The sequence below is a fragment of the Choloepus didactylus genome, chromosome 17, assembly GCF_015220235.1.
Source record: "Choloepus didactylus isolate mChoDid1 chromosome 17, mChoDid1.pri, whole genome shotgun sequence".
NCBI classification, from domain to species: Eukaryota; Metazoa; Chordata; class Mammalia; order Pilosa; family Megalonychidae; genus Choloepus; species Choloepus didactylus.
Genome location: NC_051323.1, coordinates 38,251,727 through 38,279,150, shown reverse-complemented (window position 1 = coordinate 38,279,150; position 27,424 = coordinate 38,251,727). Strand labels below are relative to the sequence as shown.

The window sequence follows — 27,424 nt, the reverse complement described above, 5'->3', positions numbered from 1 at the left end:
TGGAGAGGGTCTTAGATTGGGGCTGGGTGCAAATGAGGGCTTGAAATTTTGGGTTATTAACAACAGAATCCTATTTTACATTCAGAGGTCATCTTTCACACAACACAATATAAAACAAAATTTTACAAAGATAAAACTCAATGGCAACATAACCAGTAGGCATTCTATTAGATATTAACCTTTAATAAAAAGAACTCAATAGATGTTTCACACCACAAAGAAAATAATACTTACCTCCCTATTCTTTCCCTGACATTTTTGTAAACCTGTGTGAGTTTGGGTTCCAAGTATTTCAGTAGTCTGTGCAATAGTTCAGGCACTCTCCATTCTTGCTGGGCAAGACCACCTTGTAATACGTAAAGTCGACTAAAATTAAAGCACAGCAGAATTGCGTTAAAGCCTCTTTCTGCCTTTAGATAGACAATACAGATTAACGATGTCTATATTTTGTTTAAAATTTTTTATTTTCTCACCTAACAATAAAATATTCAAATTCAAGTATTCAGTTCAAAACAGCATCTTTATGAAGCTTTTGTGTTTTCTCTACATCATTTTGTTTGTATTCTCATTTCACCCCCTCTACTATACAATAATCAAAAGAAATACTGACTTAAGAACATTCTTCAGTTAGATATTAAAAATCAGAATTCAGTTTTCTCACTTATTAACAAAATACTTATTCTTCATGTTAACAGGATTATGTGGATTTCTTTCTATTGCCCACTAACCTTATCCAATTCCTTATATTCCACCAAGTACATTTCTCCTTAAAAGGTTTACTCCTTTATTTGTATCTTTCTTATTATATAAGAGAAAAAGAAAAGAATGTGATAAAGAAGTCACAGTCATTATGGTACAAAAAAGATTTGACAGCATATAAGACTGAATCTAACTTACCTTTGACTTGCTAAGGTTGCCTTCATTTTTCCTACTTGTTCCCAATTGAGAAATAACTTTACTTAGTAGCATATATTGTACTGAACTGAATTGTGTCATCTCTCAGAAGTAGTTATTTCATCTAGCCATTTGGAGTGCAGGCAATTCACTCCATTTAGACATTAGTTAATGCAAAATATCTTTTGTGTTAACCTCATAGGCTTTCTTTTTGTTTACCATGCATCTACGAAGGATCCTCCTTCACCACTCAATGGGGACTCCAACAGCAGCTCAAAGAGCCAATGAAGTTTCCGGGGATCTCTGCTTTCCTGCGTTTAAAAGATAAAGTAACATTAAACAGACCTAATGATGCCATTATTATAGAAATACTAAAAATAATACAATTTAAATATAGAGGGAAAAAAAAAAAATCAAACTAAACCCAATAAGCGAGTCAAATACAAATGTGATATCATAGCACATGGTAGAAACATTAACAGTAAGAAAATTATTGTTAGCTAAGTGGCTGATCTTTAAATCAAAGTACACATAAGCTATGAATATATCTATGTTAGAAATGACACCTATAGCTTTTTGTAATCTGGCTTTTACTAAATCTAAGTTACATTTCCAGATAAATGATTTGACCTATCATTTAATCAAAAGAATGAATCACCACAGCAGAGAAGATGTAATAACCACTTAAAACTGTCATTCAAGACTCATTTCAAAGGCTCTGTAGAACAGAACTTTCTCTGATTATGTAAGATGACAAAACCATGAACAAAATGTCAAGATTCAAGAATTATAATGAGATTTCACACATTTCAAGATAGCAAATGATACGTCTTTGAATGTAAGAACATTCAAAGAAGGATGCAGAAGAACTTACACAAGACGTTGCTATACAAGTTCCCCAGTCGTTGTAAGTTTCTACTGTAATGTTAGACAATGCTGTTCTAAGTAAAGGGCACAGAAGCTCCCAAAGCTTCTCCACCTACTCAAAACAAAATTAATGGGCAAAAGTTAATGACACTCAGAATGTACATCACAGTATTACAAGGTGTTAATAATAGGGTGGTATATAGTAAAAAATACAACTAATGCAAAATATGGACTATAGTCAACAGTAATTTTTCTTTCATCAATTGTAACAAAGGTACCATACCAATGCTAAGTGTCAAAAACGGGAGTAAAAGGAATATGGGATTTTTCTTTTTGGAGCAATGAAAATGTTCTCAAATTGATTGTGGTGATAAATACACTACTCTGTGGTTATTTGAATGGACTGAATGGTGTGTGAATAAAACTGTTTAAAAAAATAAAAATTTAATGACACCCAGAACATCTTTTCTTCAAAAATCTCTTTTCCTGGAAACACACATACACACACATACACGCATACACTTCATTTAAATGATTTCTTAGAGCACCCCAATAATTCATACTGGTGCGAAGTTTTGTTTTTGAAGTTTGAATGACATAGTATTTTCCTGAAACAATCAATTTTAAGTTTTGCAGCTTACTGAGGTCATTTGATTGAATCCTACAATAGGAGGCAATGACATTTGATACAATGCAGTCATTAGCTAGAGGTATAATACTGGAATTTCAAGTCATGAAGTAAAATCATCTTTAAAAGTGTTTGTCAGAGACTGTGAATACATGCGCACAGATGCTTCTCACATTTTCGTGAAAAGAGAAATTACCTTGTGATCTTGATAACACGAAGATTCTGACTCATCAATTGGGCAGGATGTGATAATATCCTGCATTTCTAACAGGCTCCCAAGTGATGCCTGTGCTGCTGAGCCCATGAACTACACTTTCCTCAAAAGGGTTTATATGGGAGAAAGGCCGAGGGAGAGCTGGGAATAAAATTCCCAGGGGTACCCCAGGCATCAATTTTTTTAAAAAGCTGTATTTCAAACAACTTACAAGTAAATGAGTGTGTTCTGGAAAACAGGTAACTTAAATAGGGTTTTAGTGATGAAAACAACAGAGGCAAGATGAGAAGGATATATGTGAAATGTATGAATAAAACTGTTTCATGAAATGTGAACAGGTAAAAGCCACTATTTTTATTTAATAAGTGATTTAATGTGAACTAAATTAATAAATTTAAAGTGTTATATAGTCCTCCTAAAAGTATACATAATCAATTAAGACAAAACCAATATTTCTGAGTCCTCTCTGAGGAAATGCCTCCTATTCAAGCCCCTCTGACATGTTACACGGTTATGTACAGTATAGTGCATTTTGCTAGCAGACTACCTTAGGGATAGCCTTTAAGAAGAGGTATAGTAAAAAAACAAAAAGGGGGGGGTATCAAATTCAAACTGCCTCATACTACCAGATGAATGATGTAGACAAGCAAAGAAGATAAGAGAAAGAAAGGGTTTAATGAGGAACTGAAGAGCACAAAATATCCTGACCATCTCCACTCCCAATGATGGCTTTCAAAACATATTGATTGTGAGTCATGCAACAGATAAATGAACCTTGAGGACAGCATGTTGAGTGAAATAAGCCAGAAATGAAAAGACAAATATTATAATGCCTCACTAATATGGACAAACTGTAACTTGCAAACTCTGAGAGTACAGGTTATCAGGGGAAGGCTTATTGTAAAGGTTCCTTGATTGGATGATCTTACAGCAGCACATCTATTCCTGAGTTGTTATGGTTATTTCTAAATTCTGAGATGCTGAGTTCTTTGTGTATAACCTGGTCGTTCACTGGAACTTCAGGTATCTGTGTGACATTTGAAACTCAGAGCTAGATTCCTACATATATGAAAAGTCAGCACTACCCCATACAGCAACTGTTAAAAAAGCTGAAAAAGAGATCAGATTTCAATTAGAGATATGAATGAAGCTGATCTGGTTAGGACTGAGGCAAATCAGAACTAAAAGGTGAAGGATGATATCGACTGTGCTTTTTTTTTTTTAATATTCATTTTATTGAGATATATTCACATACTACACAGTCATACAAAACAAATCGTAATTCGATTGTTCACAGTACCATTACATAGTTGTACATTCATCACCAAAATCAATCCCTGACACCTTCATTACCACACACACAAAAATAACAAGAATAATAATTAAAGTGAAAAAGAGCAATTAAAGTAAAAAAGAACACTGGGTGCCTTTGTTTGTTTGTTTCCTTCCCCTCTTTTTCTACTCATCCATCCACAAACTAGACAAAGGGGAGTGTGATCCTTATGGCTTTCCCAATCCCATTGTCACCCCTCATAAGCTACATTTTTATACAATTGTCTTCAAGATTCATGGGTTCTGGGTTGTAGTTTGATAGTTTCAGGTATCTAACACCAGCTACCCCAATTCATTAGAACCTAAAAAGGGTTGTCTATATTGTGCATAAGAGTGCCTACCAGAGTGACCTCTCAGCTCCTTTTGGAATCTCTCCGCCACTGAAGCTTATTTCATTTCCTTTCACATCCCCCTTTTGGTCAAGAAGATGTTCTCCGTCCCACGATGCCGGGTCTACATTCCTCCCCAGGCATCATATTCCACATTGCCAGGGAGATTCACTCCCCTGGGTGTCTGATCCCATGTAGTGGGGAGGGCAGTGATTTCACCTGCCAAGTTGACTTAGCTAGAGACAGAAGGCCACATCTGAGCAACAAAGAGGCATTCAGGAGGAGGCTCTTAGGCACAATTATAGGGAGGCCTAGCTTCTCCTCTGCAGCAACAGTCTTCCCAAGGGCAAATCCCATGGTAGAGGACTCAACTCATCAAACCACCAGTCCCCTATGTCTGTGAGCACATTTTGACTGTGTTTTAAAACTTCAACTTCTGTATGAGACAAAAGGAAGAGATGTTCATTTGGTGCAAAATTTCTATTCTCTGTAGCACACTATCCAATTTAACATGGTCAGTTTATTCGAACACGATAATTACATGGAACCCTGAATAGAGAGTAAGATCTTGTTGGTTTATACACGTTGGAGTGATGCCCCGATACATCCCAGAGTAATGTGGGGAGAGAATAAAAAAGTATTTGCAAAGTCCCCTTCATGGACTGGTGGAAATATTTAACTTCCCCACCTGGGGAATTCCTTATATTCTCGCAAACACTGGAGAATACTAATTTAATAGGCCAAGCGCTCCATCTTGGGGCTTGCCCTTATGAAACCTATTCCTGCAAAGGAAAAGCTAAGCCTACATATAATTATGACCAAGAGTCACCCCCAGAGAACCTCTTTTGTTGCTTAGGTATGGCTGCTCTCTTTAAGCCAACTCTGCAGGTAAACTCACTGCCCACCCCCCACCGCCATGTGGGACATGACTCCCAGCGGTATAAATCTCCTTGGTAACGTGTGACAAGACTCCTGGGGATGAGCCTGGCCCTGGCATTGTGGGATTGAGAAAGACTGCTTGGACCAAAAGAGGGAAGAGAAATGAGGCAAAATACAGTTTCAGCAGCTGAGATTTCAAACAGAGACAAGAGGTCACTCTAGAGGTTATTCTTATGCATTATATAGATATATCTTTTTAGTTTTTAGTGTATTAGAATAGCTAGGAGGAAATACCTGAAATTGTTGAACTATAACGCAGTAACTTTGATTCTTGAAGATGACCGTGTAACTATATAGCTTTTACCATATGACTGTGTAAATAGCGAAAAGCTTGCGACTGACCCTCCTTTTATCCAGCGTATGGACAGATGAGTAAGAAAATAAAGACAAAAAATGAATAAATAATAGGGGGGAATAGGGATATGGGATGTTTTGGGTGTTCTTTTTTACTTTTTTTTTTATGGAATAATGAAAATTTTGTTTAAAAACTGATTGTGGTGAAGAATGCACAACTATATGATGATACTGTGAACCACTGATTGTACAGTTTGGATGATTATCTGGTATGTGAGTATATCTTGATAAAACTGCATTTAAACAAAACAAAACAAAACAAAACAAATATATTGAATGTTCCCCATGGACTAAAAGCAGTTTACACATACTTGGCAAATTTCATGAAATTCAGCATTTCATATTTTAAGAATTAATATATAACATGTTAGGAATTACTATATAAATGGATACTGTAATATGACTTTAATAGGGAAAGTGCTGCATAAATACATCACCTTTTCAAACGTCCAATGCTTAGAACCTCTGATTAAACCAGCTATAATTTCTGCAACACATCGCTGGGTGCTTTCATGTGAATCTGCAACCAGACGTTCCAAATGAGGCTTCAGAACTGGCAGAAAGGCATCATCAAAATTCCTAAATACACCCTATATAAACAAAGAGAAAATTCTTCAATACTCAAATGATCATGATCTCAACTACAATTAGAATATGCTTTTAATTATTTTCTACATTATTGCTGTGTATAAAATCTCAAATGTCCTCATTACAACATAACTGCTTTAAATGTCTAAGTTAAAAAGGTAAGAGTACTGTTATATTACTTTCCATATTAAAATGTAACCAATAAAATAGACATCAATAATTTTTCTGATGTGAATCATACTGCACTTTAAAAAAGCAAATGACACATAATTCTGTTTTATTTTTTTACTTTTAATATTAACTACAAACATTAAGGTAAATATGAAAAAATGCTTTTTCACGAAGAGCATCCTGGACCTTTAAGCCAAGGTCAACATGACTGATACAAATCCCATAGCCACTGTAAAAAAATATAACAGATGCCTACCTGAACTTAAAAATACTTTCAAATTAATGAACCTACAAACTGACCTGTCACAAAGCTTTATGAAGAGGATATATAAATAACATAGTTACCTTAAAGAGGCAAAAGCGGCGGGGATTAAATTTATCTTTTCCTTTTCTGTCTTCTAAAGATAGAAAATTAATTAACTGTTCAACAAATTTAGGATCAGAAAAATGATCAAATATAATCTGTTCTGCCTATAAAGTTAAAAAAAAAAAAGAACATTCAGGGCTTAAAATCTATTTAAAAATACAATTCTGAAAGTTAAAATTCAATTATAAAATCTTGATACTCAGTGGTAAGCTGAGTATTTTTGCTCTAAAGAATTTTCAGTTTTTTAAAGCTTTCTAGAAACAAAGTAACATCTCCCCCTAAAAATGCTTAATCTGGAAGAACAGTTACATTTTCCCTCAGAGTTTGGATATTATTTCTCATACTGTGAATTAAAACCAACAAACATTCTCACTGGGAAATGAGAAATTCATGTTATTCTGCCACTTTGCGTGCAATTAAGGAAAATTCCCAAACTATAAACCAAGTCTCAACAAATCACTTCCATATTTATAGACCACTAGAAATTAAAAGGTAAACTCTGTTTGAATCAGAAAAGCTACAATACCATTAGCTTCTGTGAGGAAGACATACACTTAAAAGCCCTTAATCAACATTCAAAGTAATGAAGAACTATGTTCTATGAAGACCAAGGAATTTTTAGCTTAAATCTACAAACATTTACTTACTAAGTACCCATTATTTATGTGCAATAAAAAAACTAAAAACCAGTCATTATCTTTGCCTTCAAGAAGCTTGTCAGCAGACAGAACTGATACAAGAAAAAGCAGACAACTACGTAAAGCAGTACCCAAGTGCCAAGTGGGGTAGTAACTTGAAAGGAACAAAAGATACACTAGACCTGAACTGACATGAAAATAAATCAGTGGCCAGAAGTAGGGTAAATCCGAACAAGTATTTATAATAGTAAAAATAGAATGCTTACCTCTGTCATATCCTCCCTGCTTCTGCCAAGCTTAGGTTGCTCTTCCACACCAGCATAAACAACCATATTCCTATACAGTTAAGAGTTTATATTTGAAATAAGCATAGAAGAAAATATGACAAGGTTCACAGATGGAAAGCATTAGAAGAAACTTTTAATGAAATCTAGATGCTAAATTTGGGGATATGAATATATCAATAACAGTCTTGAACTTAAAAATCTATCAGATCACTGTATCCTAATGACACAGATTATTGAAATCAAATGAGTATTTCTACGGGCTAATTTAGGCAAATGTATTATTAATATGTAGGAATATAATTTAGAGCAGCTAGTAATTTCCTTAGCTCTATAACGTTGGGAATAAGGCAGGCTCAGACAATGAACAAGCAGGAACAAGTCATAGAATTGGCTGGAATAACAGAAAAAGGGAGGAAGACAGAAGAGGAAAAAAATCTAGCATGTGTATCTTGGGTGGCAGAGTATATCTAAATGCCGCTAGTGCCACCGAACCCCTGCCACCGAAATCCAAAAATTTTAAAACATATTATATGAAAGATACGGTGTGTAAGTTACAACTTACTGTGGCCAGGTGTAGTATCCCCAGTGGGTTTTTTCCACAAAGCAACTTGACTCCCATTCTTTTTTAGATCTTGGTATACTTTTGCTATTGTAATGCAACCAATGGTTATCAGGCCTATCACCAGCAAGAATTTGAGTGGGTTTAGGATATCCACCTAAGGAGGAGAATTCATATTTGATTAATTTAAACACTTTAATGCAATAATTAGTCTCAACTTTCAGCCAATAGTACTAGTGCACTTTGTCTTCATAAGAAGACTATTCAAATTCTCTCAAGGCAAAGATCCATAAAATCTATGAGCAATTAAGGGAGTGTTTCAACATAGGGTAAAAGATAGATTATCCATTAAATGGTGTTGAAATGGATATATGGCTGGGTGGGTGGGGGGTGGGAGGTTCAAACGCAACCCTTACTTCATTCTTTTCACCAAAATTAATTTCACTTATAAGAAAGTTGTGAAAATATCACAAAGAATTCGCACATATCCTTCAACCAGATAACCCAGTTTTAAGATTTTACCATAAGTATTTTATTATTCTATCTACCTACCTACCTATACACACACACACACACACACACACACACACACCTACTTCCAAACCATCTGAGTATAAACTGGAGATATTATCTAGATAACACCAAATATTTCAGTGTGCTTCCTATAAATAAGAACATTTTCTTAGATAACCAAAATTCTCAAAAAAATTAACATCAGTATAGTTCTATTATCTTTGTTATTAGACCTTATTGAAATTTTATCAATTATCTCACTAATGTCCTTTATAGCAAAAGAAAAAAATAAATTAAAAATATTTTTCCTGACCTATGATCCAATCTTGAATCAAACACTGCATTTAGTTGTCATGTCTCCTTAGTTTCCTTTAATCTAGAATAGTTCCTTGGTCTTTTCTTTCATAATAATGACATTATGGAAGAATATAGGCCATTTATTATTCCTCAGCTTGGGTTTGTCTGATGTCAACTTATGATTAGATTGAGTTTATGCACTTTTGGCAGGAAACCATGGAAGTGATTTGGGCCCTACTCAGTGCATCATATTAGGAAGTACATGATGTTGATTTGTTTCATTACCGGTGATGATATATTTGATCACTTGGTTAACATGGTATCCCTCCAGGTTTCTCCACTATAAAGTTATCATTTACCCTTCTGTAATTTGTATTTTATTAAAATATATTTTTGAGACTATTTAAATACCATGTTTCTCATCAAACTATCACCCTCTTGTTTTAGGATTACTGATGAATCTTATCTGAAACAATAATTATTATGGTGTTTAACAAATGGTAATTTCCTAATTCCATCATTTCTTTTATATTATTAGTTGTCACTCTACTTTAAAAACAAAACAAAACAAAAAAAAACACTTTCCCTTCTCTCCCATTTGTTTCTCCATTTATTTATATCAGTATGGAGTGGTTTGTGAATTCTTATTTTATTCTAAGGATTACAATCTGCTACTGTCATTATTTATTTTGATACTCAAATTGTTCCAGATATGGTTAGTGGGGAGCCCTTTCAAGCTTGTTCCTATATTCTTTGAAATGTCTTCATCATATTTGGAGAACTCTGTGGCACAAGATATTCCAGGCTTTCCCACTGGCCTTGAAAACAGTCATTTCTCCAAGAAGCCCTGGATCCTTTTAGTAGAGATCTAGGTACTAAGAGCAGGACTGAAATTTGCATAAAAATTAAAGCTGTAAAGATACTGAAGGAAAATGTCAGTGAATTTTCTTATATATCAGAGAAGGGGGATACCTTTCTAAATAAGCATAATTTGAAATCTAAAAACTCCAAAGGAAAACATTTATATTTGCTATGTCAATTAATTTTCTTTTTGATAAGCAGGGCAAAAAACTGCGTGTCACATATATGACTAATGAAAAAATATCATAACCAGATGAAAAGTCCTTGCAACCCAATAGTAAAAAGACCAAAAATATTTTAACTACACTAACAGAGAAATATAAAATAAACTAGGATATTATTTTTCACCTACCACACAGGAGCATTATCAGGTAAAAAATTCTAGTGATGATCACTGCAGCTCCACATTGTCCATCAACAGAGGACTAGAGAAATAATTACATATGAAACTAGTAATGGTGATTATCCATGGAGATGAGAGGGAGTGAAGAAGAACTAGAGACTCTTAACTACACTGCGAAGCTATTAAGCCTTCTTTATGAAGAGCAAACATTTACTTTTGAAATAATTCTCCTGCTGTTTTTAAAAACTATTTTAAATATACCTCATAATACAGACCTCTATACCCTTTAATTATACTTTCCACACCAAGATATGCAGTTGATGCAAGTTGACAGTTCTTAAAAATATACATGCTTGTCATGTGTATTTGTACCTTAATAAATATTTGAATTATAAATATTAAAAAATTATTCTTCTAATATTGGAAATGCAAATAAGTGTTTCAAGTAAGGATAAAGCCAAGATTAATCATAGAGAGTATAATAAACAAAGCCATTCCCACACTTAACATTGTTTTATAGTGTTGCAAAATAAAGATGGTGGCCCATGACTACACCTCCCTTCACAGAAAAAGAGCTAAAGATAGCTGGTTGAATGACTATTATCAGAGATGAAAAATTTGGTAACCAATGGAATAAAAACATTCTTTTTTTTTCTCCAGATCAAATTATTTTTTCTGATAACACAGTAAGGTATAAGGAAGAAAATCAACTTTACCCATAATACCACCACCTAGAAAGTTACCTAATAAAATAATGGTAATAATATTTTAAGTCTTTGAAATACAATTTGATAAAAGGTACATGTATTATGAAGATACAGAGTCAACCTATTTGTGAATACTTTTGATCACTTGCTTTTATTAAGTCAACTGTTTCCCTTCGTAAGATTATTTCATATTTGGTATTATTATCAGCAAAACAGTATCTGAGCATAAGAATTACACTTTATACATTTTAAATCAGGAAATTTTCTGAGTTTTACTGAAAAACACTTTATTACTTTGGGTAGAACTTACTGATTTCATAAGGGTTGATGGTCAGTTTTTTGTGGGTTCTTTTTAATTGCTTGAGAATACCAGCAACAGCTGAAATAGCCATCTAGAAAAGAAACAGGTAAGATACATATATCAAAATTTTAAAACCTCTTAAATGGTTGCCTGCCTTGCTCAAAGCAGACATTGGAATGTGTTTCTTTAAAAACAGAAATACCTCACCTGTTGCACATTTGTTGGCAGAGCACATAAATGTGATTTGGAATGAATCATTTGCAGTTCCTTCTCTTGAACTTTCACTCATGCTAATTATATTTAGCCTAACTGCCTAGAACACTTTGATCCGTTCTTTGTTAAGCCAATACCTGCTCATTCTTCAAATCTCAACCTAAAGACCTCTTCTTATAGGTCTTTCTTCAATGCACCAGTCTAGGTCAGCCCCCCTTGAACCCCACCTCTAAATTTTTGAGAAAAAATACCAAAAAGTTGTACACTGAAATTTCTTTCCCCTCCGTAATGCTTGTAACTCATTTTTCAAAGCCCATTTTTCTCAATTAGTCTATAAACTTGTTTCCTGCTATATCCCCAGTGATGAAATGCACAACGCTTAACCAAGTATCCATTTATTTTGTTAGATGAATTATCATCATCTGTGACCCAACAGGGGTAGATTTCAAATCGATATACTTCATGATATTTATTAATTGCCTTTTATCTGTGAAGTAGTTAGTATTTAAAGACTTCACGTGAGGTAAAAAATCTCAAATCTAAAACTGTAGCCAGAATAAAGTATCTACCTTTCGAACTACGATTGCATCATGGTTGAGATTCTCAACAAAAAACTGTATGGCACGAAGAGGCAACACTCGGTCATCTCTCAAGAGTAGAGACAGAAGCCCAATGCCTATATGTTCAAATTTCCAGGGCCTTAAAAGTAAGGAAAGGGAAGGGTAGAGAATCACAAAACACATCACTCATGAAACTACTTTTTAAAAAATGCTAAATGTGAAGCATAATTTTAAGTTTCTCAAAAATTAACATACCATTTTCCCCAAACAATGCCCTCCACATCTTTCCCTCTTTAGTCCTCTAAACTCATTAATCAAACTACAATTTTTTTATGTGTGACACAGGCCATTCATGTCCTTCAATGTAGAAAATGCCTATAGTACTTAAGATGCATGCTTTGAGAATTTAAAAAGTAAATTTACACTTACAGATTCCTTTGCTCCACACCATCTAGCAAAGTGTCCACCAAATTTTCATAGTTTCTTAAAAAACAACAATAAGAACAACAACAACTCAGTTGAGGTACTGTTTTACTATGACACACTATGATAAACATCAAATAAGTAATATCAATTCAAATTCTGGCAAAAGTCACCCCTCCCCTATGTATCATCATGAGACTGCTAAAGTGCCCGATGATAAACAAGCTAGAGTAAAAGTAGATGAATTAACAGAGATGCTCAGAAAATAACATAAAGGGCAGACAGAACACAAACAAAAGTGCTAGGTACATTTAGCAACTCAACTGTTCCTGAGCAGACATTCAATCAAAAGTAAATTTGTAATAATCAATTAGTTAGGAGTGGTCAACCTATATGCTATTTTGGGTATCTGAAATACATGGGGTACACTATGAGTTTACTGTTTATCTAGACATTTTAGAAAAAATATATAGGCATATTCATATATTAAGACAAAGTCAAAATCAAGTTAGGCAGGCTCCTGCGTAAATGTTAACACTGCAATGATTTGGTTCAGAGAATCCAAAAATGGCTTACTGATATCCTAAAAGCAAGCTATAAACTAGATCAAAGAATAATATAAAAGCTGATCTGTTTAAGACTAGGGCAAATCGGGCCAAAGGGTAAAGACTGAAACTGACTGTGTGTTAAAACGTCAACTTCCATGTGAGACCAAGGGAAGAGATGTTCATTTGGTGCAGGATCTATATTTTCTAAACAATATAACTTGTAGTGTCAGTTTGTTCAAACAACATAATCACATGGAACTTTGAATAGGAAGTGAGATATGGTAGGTTTGCGTAGGTTAGAGTGAAATAGCGACACATCCCAAAGTAATTTGGACAGAGAATAAAAATACATACACAGGGCCCCCCTGGAGGAGCTGGAGGAAAATGCAGAAGTGTTGGACTTCTTCACCTGGATTGTTGCTAATGTTCTCACAAACATTGAGGACTGACGGCTTGGTATGCCGAGCCCTCTATCTTATGAAGCTCGTTACTGCAAAGGAGAGGCTAAACTTGCTTATAATAGTGCCTAAGAGTCTCCCCCTGAGTGCCTCTTTGTTGCTCAGACGTAGCCCTCTCTCTCTAGCTAACCCAACTCAGCAGGTGAACTCACTGCCACCCCCTACCCCACCCCCCACATGGGATCTGACTCCCTGGGTGTAAATCTCCCTGGCAACGTGGGATATGACTCCTGAGGATGAATCTGGACCTGGCATCATGGCATTGAGAACATCTTCTTGACCAAAAGGGGGATGTGAAATGAAACAAAATAAAATTTCAGTGGCTGAGAGATTTCAAATGGAGTCAAGAGGTCACTCTGGTGGGCATTCTTACACACTATACAGATAACACTTTTTAGTGTTTAATGTATTGGAATAGCTAGAAGTAAATACCTGAAACTATCAAACTCCAACCCAAGAGCCTTGATACTTGAAGACGATTGTACAACAATGTAGCTTACAAGGAGTGACAGTGTGATTGTGAAAACCTTGTGGATCACACTCCCTTTATCCAATGTATGGATGGATGAGTAGAAAAATGGAAATAAGAACTAAATGAAAAATAGGGTGGGATGGGGATGATTTGGGCGTTCTTTTTTACTCTTATTCTGACTTTTTCTGGTGTAAGGAAAATGTTTAAAAACAGATGGGGTGATGAATGCATAACTGTATGATGGTACTGTGAACAGCTGATTGCATACCATAGATGATTGTATGGTATGTGAATATATCTCAATAAAACTGAATTTTATTTAAAAAAAAAAATACAAGGGATCCCTCACCAAGGAAGAGCCCATCCACAGGCACATCATTATCATACATAAACAGCTCTATGAACAACCAAGCAGAGTATCCAACCTGAATACCCATCAACATCCCTGCCATCCTTTGTTCTCATCCCATACAACTCCCCTGAATTCTCAGATTCAGGAGACAGATTTGAGCCTTGCCTCCTGTCTCTTTGCTGGTAAACCTCACAATAAAATTCTTTCTTTTCTCAAACAAACAAAAAAAGAACAAAAAGAAAGACATGCATGTGTTGAACTTGATTTTAGGATTTAATAAGTGATATGTAAATCAATTAAGTTACTTCTGAAATACTGCTATCTAAAAATATCAAAGAGAAATCACATTGAGAAAAAGATGTGGTATTAAACAACTATATTTTTAAGATGGTATTTTCTACTTTCAGAGCTAAAAGTCAAAATTAAGTATCTTTATAATAATTATATCTGAACTTTTTGTATTTTTAAAGCCCTCAATGTATAAAAACCATTTAAGTAGTTATGTTACTATTGTATTTTAGAGATATTTAAAATCCACTATCTATAATGTTATCTATCTTAGTAGACCATTCATCAATTACCTTAGGGCGTCAGCATTCTTTTCTTGTTGGCGTTTAAGTCCTTCTTTAATTTCAGCTGGGCTAAGCAATAACTGGTTGACAGAGGGGTTTTTGGATTGCTGAAGTAATTCTGCTATTGCAACACAAGATTTTGGAATCTATTAAAAAGAGAAGATCATAAAAAAGAATGAAGTACTGTTACTGCTACAACATGAATAAACTTTGAAAAATATATGCTAAGTGAAAGATAGAAGACACTAAACGCCATATATTGTATAACTCCATTTATATACAATGTCCAGAACAGACCAATCTCTATAAACAGAAACTATATTAGTGGTGTCCAGAGATGGGGGGCGGGGGTGACAGTGTGGGGAGGGATGGGATGGGACAAAGGGCATGGGCAGTGACTCCTTCTAATGGGTATGGGGATTCCTTTTGGAGAGACAAAAATGTTCTGGAATTAGATGGTTGCACAATGTTGTGGATATACTATTATGAATACATACGCATACAACTGTATATGTTAAAAGAGTGAATTTTATGGTACGTGAATCATGTCTCTATTTTAAAAACTAACAAAAAAAAAGCATAATCTAATGAGAATTGCAAATAGCAAGACTGTGTTTTTATTTTTAAAATGATATATTTAGACCAGTGACTTTTAAACCATAGGAGAAATGTCAAGCATAATAATCACTCTAGAGGGAAGAGGAAGATTCAACCACTCACTCTTCTTTTACCCATGCCCATATTCTAATTCAGATGTATGAATATACATTTGAAAGGACTTGTATGATCTGCTACATCTCTCTATTTGAGCACCACTGATCTTGACATTCTTTGCTTTTTCATTTGCTAGATTTTAATTTTTTTCACTATAAAACATGTATGCAGTGGTCAATCTTTTGTCAATTTTGGCTAATATAAGTGACCTCCTAAAATATAATCAACTCTTTAAAAAATGAAGCCAAAGGCTGATCTGGAATAATGGTAAATGCAACAATGTAATAACTTTTTGTGGCCTCTTGGTGGAAAACAACCTAGCTCTCTCTCCTGGTCATTTTCCAAATTGCAATTCCCTTCTGTTATCTACAGTAATGATCAATAAAAGGGCAAAATGGAAATCAAAAACAGAAGCTTTTTTTTTTTTAAGCTAGAATCAAATGCCAAGAATATATTACTGAAAAAAGAAAAATTAAAGCTGTTTTAATAAGGGAGTATTTCAATGAAAATTTGAATTTGAATGAAAAAATGGTTTTGCTTACTGTGAAGTCCAATCCAATTGTTTCATATTGCCTATGAATCTTTTCTGCAAGGTCATCAAACAGCCTCACTATTGATGGCTTTTCCAAGGACATTGCTTTGCTCAGCCCTGAAGAAACAATTGCTGGCCAAGTCTGAACAATACAGTCCCAATCATGAAGATTTGCCAAGCAAACACCACTGTGATTTCCAAGGAGACAATACAAGGCACCCTGCAGGAAAAAGAGATTTATATGAGAAAATAAGTGGCATCATTTAGTTGCAGCCAACTCATCTATATGATGTTTTTAAATTTACTAAACATTTATTACTTAAATGTTTAATATTGGTTAGTAAAACCAGTTCACGTGTTTAACATGTTACTTTCAGAAACCTGAATATGACGTTTAATTAAGTGACATCCACTCACTAACATATTCTCTAAAAGTTGTTTAATAGAGGCTTTGTTCAAAAAATGGCTATTAATAAGCTATTACAGAAATGCGAGGATGTTGTTTCTAAAAATGTAGCTTCCATTCCAATTCTCTTTTACTAGAATTACTTATTCATAAAGGTCATGAAATGATCCACTCTTAGTATTTTAGGGCATAATGCTTGAAATAATTTATGAAATAGTTAACATCTGCTGCTACTTTCCTAAGTACATAAAAACAAGGTTATTTAATTATAATGCGAACTTCTCATTCATGAAAGTCCAATTCATGAAAATGATTGACGTGCCCCCATCTATGTCTATAAAAAAAGGAGCTATTAAAACCAAAAAATTTTGTTATTTACAGAACACTCACTAACTCAATTGTAAGCTGGCTTCTTACCCACCCTGCACTCTCATTCCCTTCTGCAAGCTCTCCATAAAAACACTGTAAATCTCAATTTTACTGACTTAATGGACATTTTTCAATTTTTATCTTACTTGACCGCTCTGATTTTGTCCATTTTAAACTGTTTTCAATGTCAATGACTTAACATCCAGTGAGTTAGAACTTCTAAAACATTCTTGAATGATATATGAACACTAAGGATTAGCAAACATTTCCTGTAAAGGTCCATATAGTAAAGAGTTGGCCACATGGTCTCTGTCACAACTCCTCATCACTGCAGTTGTAGCATGAAAGAAGCTGTAGAACAATACATAAAGGAATGAATGTGGCTGCATTCCGATATAACATTTCCAAAAGCAGGCAGCTGGGCTACAATATGCTGACATCTGGCTTAGAAAGTAACTTCAAGGAATGTGTTTTGTGCTCATTTTAACTCTCCAGAAAGCAGCTGACACTGCTGACTGGGTCCTCCTTCGAGAAAGGTCTCTGCTTAGCTTCTGTGACTCTTCCGTATTTCTTAATACTTTATTTACCTCTCCCATTTCAATCAGCTCTTCTACTTAGGCTTCTAATGGAGCTCCTCAATACTTGCCCCTTGGTCCTCTTCTTACTCTCCTTCAAGGCTCTCTTACCCATGCCCAGAGATTTTAATTTTCATCAATATAGAATCAAATGATTTCTTTAAGTTACTCATATATCTGACTGCTTGCTTGACATTGCCTCTTAGTTTATAGGCATTATTTCAAATTAAACTTAGAATGAATTCTTCATCTATTCTGGTTTTTTTTTTTCTGAGCTGCCCAACAACCAGCTGTAAAATCCAGAAGCTTAGTACTTTTGACACCCTGTTTTTTTCAGTTCCCTCATATTCAATCACCAAGTTTTAATAATTTCTCCACCTAAATCACTCTCATTCAATCTATTTCCCTCTACCTGATGATATAAGCAATTATTATCTCTTATCTATACTCTATCGCATTTCTGTGGGATGCAGTATTTGCCTTATCTTGGGTCATTCCCTTCCCTCTCTGTTCTAACCACGCAAGCTTTCATTCAGTCACTCAAATTTATAATGTTCTTTCCTGCCTGAGCCCTTCCTTTGTGCTGGTCACTCAACTCTAAACCTTTTTGTCTCTCATCCCCCTCTCACATAAAGCCAAGCTGCTCAGCTCAAACAACTTTTGTTCTCAGGGAAGTCTGCCCAAACTCCCCAGACCATGACAGGGCTTCTCATGAATCCAGAACAGCATCCTATATTCATCTCCATTATAATACTGGTCACAAACATGGGTAAATAAGTAAATAATTAGGGACAAAAAAGACTATATGACTATTTAAAGGTGACATATATCAATGTCTTCAATTTACTTTGAAATATGTCAAAATTTAAGATGGATGAGTGGATAGAACAGATATGTGATAAAGCCAATATTGCAAAATGTTAAATGTAGAATCTGCAAGGTAGATATACAGGTGTATAATTCTTTCAATTTTTCTATATGTTTGAAATTTTTCATAATGAAAAAAACAAAACAAAACCCTATACCTCCTTAAGTCAATTTACGAACCCACTACTTAATACATCAAGCCCTTAACTTGAGATTTGCTCTTGTGAAATTTAGGGTTGTAAACAGGAGACTGAGCCCTCCAATAATTATGCTTAAGAGGTGCCTCTAATGTGACCTTTCTCTCTCTAAGCCCAACTCAGCAAATAAATTCATTAACCTCACCCCACCTCACCCCCACCATGAGGCACATGGCTCCCACAGGAATGAATCTCCCTGGCAATGGAGGACATGATTCCAGGAATGAGCCTGGCCTTGGCAGCGAGGGATTGAAAATGCCTACTTGACCAAAGGGGAGGAAAAAAAAAGAAAGTTAACAAGCTGAGGATAAGAACACAGAGGCTGAGAGATCCCAAATAGAGTGGAGAAGCTATCCTGGAGGTTTCTCTTATGCAAGCTCCAGTGAGACATCCCAATTGGTGACAGCATGCTATGGCCTTACCAAAAGTAGTCCCCAAATACCTAGGTCCCTACCTGATATTCTATAAAAGATTCACTCACTAAATTTTATCTTTCAGAAACTTAAATCCACCACAGTATTCCTATACCAGACAAGTCCTAAAACCCAGAGGCAACAGTGTCTTTAAGATCAACTATCAGATGCGGCTCCCTTCCCCATACTGTTGACATCCCCTTTTAATATAAGCAAGTTAGGGTGCTCAATGCCTAGACACCCCTGAAGATGGAGAAAGAGATTAAGTGAGAGAAGAAGTAGCAACAAACAAGATAAGACTGAACAGAACTCTATGAATATTGAAACTTTATATAATTATACAAATTTTTGAGTGCTGGGGTGTTGGCATGGCTGGAAGAAGGTAAATGACATGGTGGAACTGTAGCCTACAGTATCCCTTGGGATTTGCTCTACAGCTGCTAGTTGAATTGTGTCTTGAAGGTCTTCACCTTTCTGTATATACCTTGTATTGCATAATAAGGAAAGAACTGAAATTGTGGAACTGTAACCCATAATAATTTTTGAAATTACTCATATGACTGCTTATTGAACTGTATAGAGGTGACACCTTTCTGTATGTATGTTATATTTTACAATAATGGAAATGGCTAAAGTTTTAGAACTGTGATCCATGACATTCTTTGAGATTTGCTCTCTATTTGTGAAATCATACGTTGAAAGTTATCACTGTTACGTATATATGTTAAAGTTCACAATTAAAGAAAAGGAAAACAAAACAAAACAAAAAATCTATACCTTGAACTGCTGTTGTGTGACATCTTGTCTATCGGGCTGTAAGAACTCCAAAACCAAGGGAATGATATCTCTGCAACAGAAGTTATATGCTCCCAGGGCAGCAAAAAATGCTTGCTGAGCCTTATTTCTGACCTGGAGAAAATATTATTAACAAAACACCATTAAATGTTAGATAAACTAGAAAAGAGTTCTAAATGAACTATCAAAAACAAAGTGATGTTAATTTTTTCTCTAGCAGAAAATATATCAAAACACATCCCTATGCGGGATATGACTCCCAGAGATGAATCTGGACCTGACATCATGGGATTAAGAACATCTTCTTGACCAAAAGGGTCAATGAAATGAAATAAAGCTTCAGTGGCTGAGAGATTTCAAATGGAGTCAAGAGGTCACTCTGGTGGACATTCTTATGCACTATACAGATAACACTTTTTAGGTTTTAATGTATGGGAATAGCTAGAAGTAAGTACCTGAAACTACCAAACTCCAACCCAGTAGCCTCGACTCTTGGAGACAATTGTATAACTATGTAGATTATAAGAGGTGACAGTGTGACTGTGAAAACCTTGTGGATCGCACTCCCTTTATTCAGTGTATGGATGGATGAGTAGAAAAATGGGGACAAAAACTAAATGAACAATAGGGTGGGATGGGGGGATGATTTGGGTGTTCTTTTTTATTTTTATTTTTTATTCTTACTTGGATTCTTTCTGGTATAAGGAAAATGTTCAAAAATAGATTGTGTTGATGAATGCACAATTATATAATGGTACTGTGAACAACTGATTGTACACTATGGATGATTGTATGGTATGTGAATATATCTCAATAAAACTGAATTAAAAAAAAAACCAATAATTCAATTCCACTAAAATATTTCCAAATAAAGAGCTATGAAGTGTGTTTAACCCTAAAATATTCATAGATAAAACTTCCAAGTTTGGATTCGTAAGGGAATTTGTCAAACAGACAATGCAAAGTGGGATCAACCAAATATTAAAGATTTCATAAAAAACAAACAAAAAAACACATACCTAACAAAACTGAGTAAATGATTAACTGTATTTCAAAAGGAAAGCACATTACCATTAACCATATCCATGATTTAGGTTACATTAGTTGAAGTATTTTTGATAAAGCAGAGGATGGGTGGAATCAATATGCATTCATTCAGTAGCATAGCTAAAAGTAAGGCTATGAAAACTAACTCTTTACTCTGGAGACAGATTTTCTCTTCTGTTCACACAAGGAAAACCAAAGACTTTTCAAAAGGAAATTGAATAAGCAAAAGAAACATGGACTCTAATCTTTTCAAAGCCTACCTTATGTACAAACCCACATTTTTTGAACCCAAACAAAAAATTCAGTAATAGACAGTGACTGAATATAATGTGACACATTATATGTTTTAAACATTACTTCAGACTGAATCTCTGGTTTACAAACTAATTACCTAATTTAAATTATTTTATAAAGACAGAATAATTGGTTGTACATGAATCTCTTACTTTTTCCAGTTCTCTGTGCTTGGAGATAATCTCTTGGTCCTATGCTACCTTAAAGGACAGACCCCACAAGTCACATGATAGCAGCTTCCTGCAACCTAAGCATAATGCCTAGGAGGAATTATATGGCCTTCATATACTGGCCTTCAAATCTAATTTAATTAAGTGGCAAAACATCACACTAGTACTATTAACTTTAAATAAAAAAAAAAAAAAAAAAAAAGGAAATGCAACTACAAATAGCAAAACTAAACATTATTTTAAAAATTAAACAGTTGATTGTACACCATGGATGACTGCATGGTATGTGAATATATCTCAATAAAACTGAATTAAAAAAAAAAATTAGCAACATTAGCTTGAATATATTTGCAATTTGAAAGGTGCGCCGCTGCCAATGTGAGTTAAGGAGGTCCTAGCTTTTAGTTCTAGTTTTCTTCCTAGCTGTGTGACCTATGAGGGAAATTATTTAATTTTTCTTGTTAAACTGGAGATATTTAGGATGAGTGGAAAAGTCTTACCTGACTATATGAACTTGTAGATAAACGAAGAAGATCTCTGATCATATCTTGGTGTATTTTTTTGTATTCACAACCCTCAACAGTTAGTGTTCTTAGCTAGAAAACAAAACAATATGTATCAAACCTTAAAAATTTTCATTAAAAACTCGTTTATTATGAAAATAAGAATGCAAAGAATTAAATAGTCATCTAGACAAGTGGCATTTTAAAAGTCATCATGGTTGAAAAAGGTATTTACCTCATGCTGCAACATTACTCTGTCAATCAGTAATGCTCTGATATGTTGTTTTTTCCCATGGAGCTGGAAAACAAAGTAATAAACATCTCAAAATTTCCCTCTAAATTCAACTAATGGATTCCCCAGAATATCTTAATGAAAAATTACTCCAAAAAAGGCCCATGATAAGCATGTGGTGGTGGTGGTATTTTATTCATTCTAAACCATCAGGTTTAAATTAAAATATACCACTTCAATTCACTTTATGGCTAATAGTAGAAATAACTCCTTAAATGGCCTATTCAACACACTTTTTTACTGATACTTTAATAATGGATCCATGCCCAATAGAGAACAGAACTGTTCTTTATTAAGTCCAATTCTAAAGGTACAAAAACAGCCGACTAAGAATATTGCTTGACTGTGTTACATTTTCTGCCTGAACAGTCTTTCAGTGTAATTCCAAGGTATTTATTTCAGAATAATAATATTTTCATGTTTCTAAGAATTATCTTGAAGCTTTTCTTTCCCCCCTATAATCTTCCACCTAAACACCAAAAGCAGACACCTGGGATTCAATTATTGTTTCTCTTTCACACCTTTTATCTAATTAGTAATCAAGTCCTCATAATTCCTCCTTTTTCAAAACACCTTTTTATCTCTACTCCAATACCACTAACTTGATTCAGGCTATTTTTTTCTTTTTTTCACCTGGACTGTAATAATAATTTAACTACCTTTCCTGCTTCCAGTCTTAATCTCAAAGTACTTCTTTTTCACAGTGGTGGCAGATACTTTCCAATAGTGTCCAACTGATCTTTGCAATACTGAAATCAGATCTACTTAAGAACCTTTAATATCTGCCCCCCTGCTGAATATAATACTGAAGCAATTTCTTATGACAAACAGAACTATCAACAACCCAGTTTACCTCTTGCCAACTTTCTCTACAGCCATCATTCCGTAAAGCATAGCACCCTTCTGTATCTCCTGGCCCTTTTACATGCCATTCTCTCTGTCTAAATACTCCAGTACTCCTTGTCTAAACATCTAACTCGTACAACCTTTTTAGACTCAATTTCAACACTGCTTCCTAAAGAAGAACGCTGCTGTGAACACCTCCAGGCACTTAGGTACTCTTTCTTCTGTACTCCCAGAGAAGCTTGTACTACCTTCTATTGGAGCATAAACATAACACAAGATCTATTTTTCTCTGATTTACATAAAGCATAATGCTTTAACTTCATGCCTATGGACAAGTCCTTCTATCTTTCATTCCTTCAAGTTCTTACAAGGTAGCCTGAACACTGTTGCCCATATGAATTTATCTGATTATCATAATCCAAATTTCCATTGAGAGTTCAAACTTTTCATGGAAACTGGCATGAGAAGAGAAGACACAGTTAAGTTTGTACAAGGAATATACATTTTTTCTATGAATCTTTTCATTTTGCCATGATGCTTCCAGCCTTTATATAATATTTTAAAATCCACTATTTTTACTTAGAGGGAAACTGTGTGCTGAACAATCCACAAATCAGGTGGTTATATCAATATTATACATCTTCTTCAAAAAAATGAATTCAAGAGTTTTCAGACGAAAATACTGACCCGATTTTCCATTGATTTCTTTACTAGATTAAAGCTTTTCCACCGGGAGTCAAACTCATGCTTGTGAGATCCTTGAAACTGCAAAAGGTCTCCAATTATCTGCCATCAAAGAATTGCAAATTTTATTTACAAGTCATCAAGTTAAGCCCATTTATATAAAAATTTTGCACCCATTAAATGACAATTGTACCTTTATGATAAGAAACAATGACTTGGTGTCATCTTCAGAATTATCAAGTATGTGTTCTATAATAAGAGAAGAGAAAGGATTTTGGTAAAAATATTTTGAATTACTAGACGAATCCCTATTTCCATTAGTTAAGGAAAAAACATCTTGCCTGATAATCTCATTATTTAGAATCTAAAATGTTGACAAGTAAAAAGCACATATGCTACTGAATAAAATTCCTAAATACTTATTAGTAAAAATAAGTTAAATGCATATATGTACTTACTAAGAAGGTTCCTTATGACCTTAGCAATTGCTTCTCGGTGGTTCTCTCTGGATAGATCTATTTTTAAAAATCAAAAGTGAGAGAAGGCATTTTAGAAACACGGAATACTCCCCAGACGGTTGAAGCTTATATCAATAGTTTATATCAAGAAGGGATAGAGTATCCAACAAAAATACCAAATGAGTCAGCCTTGATTATAGGTGGGTTAGGGGCTAGGGATGATACCAGATAATTTCTAAAACCTTCATACCCCAACCATCTACTTATAAACTCTATTGGAGAAAATGTGAGGGAGAGGAGGAAGATCTAAGATGGCACCATAGAGAGGAGCGGAAGCTAAGTAGTCCCCCTGGAACAACTAGAAAAAACCAGAAACAACTAGTAAATAATCTGGAATAACTGCAGGGGGACAAACGTGACCATCCACTCATCATACACTAACCTGAATTGGAAGGAATGCCCAAGATCACACCATAAAATCCGTAAGTAAAAACTGCGGATGCAAATTGGGAGCCCTTCCCCACAGCCCGAGCTGCAAAGCCTCCTGGTGCCAGAGAGAAGCTTTCTTCCAGCAGGTGAATGTGGCTCAGCTGAGCTCCAACTGGGGTTTTAATTAGTGAGTGTGAAGTGCTCACTACGAGGTGTGACTCCCCAGCAGGTAGACGGAATCTTTGGGTGGCGGCTGACCTTGGAGAGCCGGAGGGTCACCTCGGACTGGCTCTGTTCCTTTTTTGACTCAGTGGAGAAAGCCTCAGCCATTTTCAGTTCCCAGTTCTGTGACCCAGACAAGGGTGTAGCGCAGGCAGGGAGAGACCACTGAAATGCTAATGACCTCCCCCTAAGGCGTCTATCTTCTCTGAGAGGAGAGGGGTGGGACCCAGCTCTGCTACTTGCCTTTCGTTCAGAACTTGCACCAGTCAAGAATTATAGGCTAATCTTTGCATCAGGCAGAAAGCAGCCCTGCACAGCCCGGCGGCCCAGGGCTTCCCTTGAGGGACAGCGCGCACTGGTGACATAGCACAGCCTTCCCTCAGCAGAGGTCCTGGAAGATCACAGCTGAGAAGGGAGGCCTGCTCAGAAAACCCAGGGATGCTACGTCAATGCCGGTGGTTTGTGGGTCAGCGACAGAGAAAATCTGGGGCAAAACTGAAATGAAGGCTTAGACTCTTGAAACAGCCTTGAATCTCCGGGAACACCTGGGAGATTTCAATATTAAAGCTGCCATGCCTCCCTGACCATCGACACATGCCCCACATTCAGGGCAGACAGCTTCAACAACAAACCCAAACTGAGTTCACCAACTGAACCCCACAAAAATCAGTTCCCCACACACCACAGAGACAGAGTTGGGGAGAACTGACTTGAGGGGTTTAGGTGACTCACAGATGCCATCTGCTGGTTAGTTGGACAAAGTGTACGCCACCAACTTGTATTTCTGAAAAATTAGATTGGTACTTTTTTTACAACTTGAAAGAACCCTATCAAGCAAAGCAAATGTGAAGAGGCCAAAAACAACAGAAAATCTTAATACATATGATAAATCCAGATGATATGGAGAACCTGATCCCAAACACCCAAATCAAAATATCAGAAGAGACACAGTACTTGGCACAATTAATCAAACAATCACAATAGAGGAACGAAAACATGGCACAGGATATAAAAGACATGAAGAAGACCATGGAGCAGGATAAAAGGGACATAAAGAAGACCCTAGAAGAGCATAAAGAAGAAATTGCCAGATTAAATAAAAAAATAGAAGATCTTATGGAAATAAAAGAAATTGTTGGCTAAATTAACAAGACTCTGGATACTGATAATACAAGATTAGAGGAAGTTGAACAACGACTTAGTGTCCCAGAGGTCCACAAAACAGACAATGAAAGAACAAAAGAACGAATGGAGAAAAAAATCAAAAAGGATCTCAGGGATATGACAGATAAAATAAAACGTCCAAATGTAAGACTCATTGGTATCCCACAAGGGAAAGAAAAGGGTAAAGGTCTAGAAAGAGTATTCAAAGAAATTGTTGGAGAAAACTTCCCAAACCTTCTACACAATATAAATACACAAAGCATAAATGCTCAGCGAACTCCAAATAGAATAAATCCAAATAAACCCACTCCAAGACATATTCTGATCAGACTCTCAAATACTGAAGAGAAGGAACAAGTTCTGAAAGCAGCAAGAGAAAAGCAATTCACCACATACAAAGGAAACAATATAAGATGAAGTTGTGACTACTCAGCGGCCACCATGGAGGCGAGAAGGCAGTGGCATGACATATTTAAAACTCTGAGAGAGAAAAACTTCCAACCAAGAACACTTTATCCAGCAAAACTCTCCTTCAAATTTGAGGAAGAGCTTAAAGTTTTTACAGACAAACAAATGCTGAGAGAGTTTGTCAATAAAAGACCTGCCCTACTTCAGATACTAAAAGGAACCCTACCAACAGAGAAACAAAGAAAGGAGAAAGAGATACAGAGAATTTTAACGGACATACATAGAACCTTACATCCCAAATCACCAGGACACTCATTTTTCTCTAGTGATCACGGATCTTTCTCCAGAATGGACCATATGCTGAGACATAAAACAAGCCTCAATAAATTAAAAAAAAAAGAAAAGAAAAAACAATTGAACATATTCAAAGCACAATCTCTGACCACAATGGAATACAAATAGAAGTCAATAATTTTTAAATTGTAACTCCACTATTTACTTCCTACATGATATGAAATACACAAACTCGAATGAAAAATCAGTGGTTTTGAACTCAATGTAAAATATGTAATTTTCAACAAGAACTATATAAAGGTGGGGGAATGGAGGAGTATAGGTACATAGTTTATGTGTCCTATTGAAATTAAGTTGGTATCAAAGAAAAACAAGTTTGTTATGGATTTAAAAGTTTAATTTTAAGCCCCACAGTAAACACAAAGAAATTATCAGAGAATATGACCATAGCGATGAAAAGTAGAGTATGGGTTAAGAAAAGTGGGGGAAGGGGCAATGGGGAGTTAAGAAATGAGTGTAGGGTTGCCGTTTGAGGTGAAGGGAAATTTCTAGTAATGGATGGTGGGAAGGTGATAGCATTACAACATTCTAAATGTGATTAATCTCACTAATGGAAGGCTAGGGAGGGGGTGGAATGGGAAGATTTAGGCTGTATATATGTTTCCACAATTGAGGAGAAAAAAAAAAAGACAGTCTAAATAGATGACAATTGAATGCCAAGGATGATCCTGGATGGGATCTGAGGATGGAGGACAGGAGGCTCAAAGGGACACAGTCGAAACATAAGGAAAAGGAAATATAGAATGTAAGCTTTGTATCATTGTTGAATTACTTGTACTTCTTAGCTGCGCTTAATGGCATTGCATAAAAGAATGTTCTTGTTCATGCGAATTGTATATGTGAATTATAGTGTTTGTTCAAGGATGTGTGCAGCTAGCTCTCATATGTTCAGAAGACA

The 27,424-nt window shown here is 35.3% G+C and overlaps 1 protein-coding gene across 4 annotated transcripts in view; it reads right to left on the bottom strand.

Moving 5' to 3' along the window:
• Nucleotides 1–27,424, bottom strand: part of PSME4 (proteasome activator subunit 4) — a 123,266-nt gene that overhangs the window by 24,848 nt on the left and 70,994 nt on the right. For all 4 annotated transcript variants that reach the window (XR_005212299.1, XM_037806422.1, XM_037806423.1 and 1 more), the window contains exons 22-39: nt 23,950–24,006; nt 23,685–23,740; nt 23,495–23,593; nt 21,905–21,967; nt 21,667–21,762; nt 19,638–19,769; nt 16,044–16,253; nt 14,797–14,933; nt 12,392–12,445; nt 11,972–12,101; nt 11,199–11,280; nt 8,171–8,324; nt 7,588–7,657; nt 6,662–6,787; nt 5,995–6,147; nt 1,769–1,873; nt 1,114–1,205; nt 235–366 (exon numbers count right to left, since the gene is read on the bottom strand). Coding sequence is in view for 3 of the 4 variants with exons in the window: in XM_037806422.1 (XP_037662350.1) it covers nt 235–366; nt 1,114–1,205; nt 1,769–1,873; nt 5,995–6,147; nt 6,662–6,787; nt 7,588–7,657; nt 8,171–8,324; nt 11,199–11,280; nt 11,972–12,101; nt 12,392–12,445; nt 14,797–14,933; nt 16,044–16,253; nt 19,638–19,769; nt 21,667–21,762; nt 21,905–21,967; nt 23,495–23,593; nt 23,685–23,740; nt 23,950–24,006 (1,948 nt within the window). In the remaining variant the exon portion in view is untranslated. The remainder of the gene's footprint in view (nt 1–234; nt 367–1,113; nt 1,206–1,768; nt 1,874–5,994; nt 6,148–6,661; nt 6,788–7,587; nt 7,658–8,170; nt 8,325–11,198; nt 11,281–11,971; nt 12,102–12,391; nt 12,446–14,796; nt 14,934–16,043; nt 16,254–19,637; nt 19,770–21,666; nt 21,763–21,904; nt 21,968–23,494; nt 23,594–23,684; nt 23,741–23,949; nt 24,007–27,424) is intronic.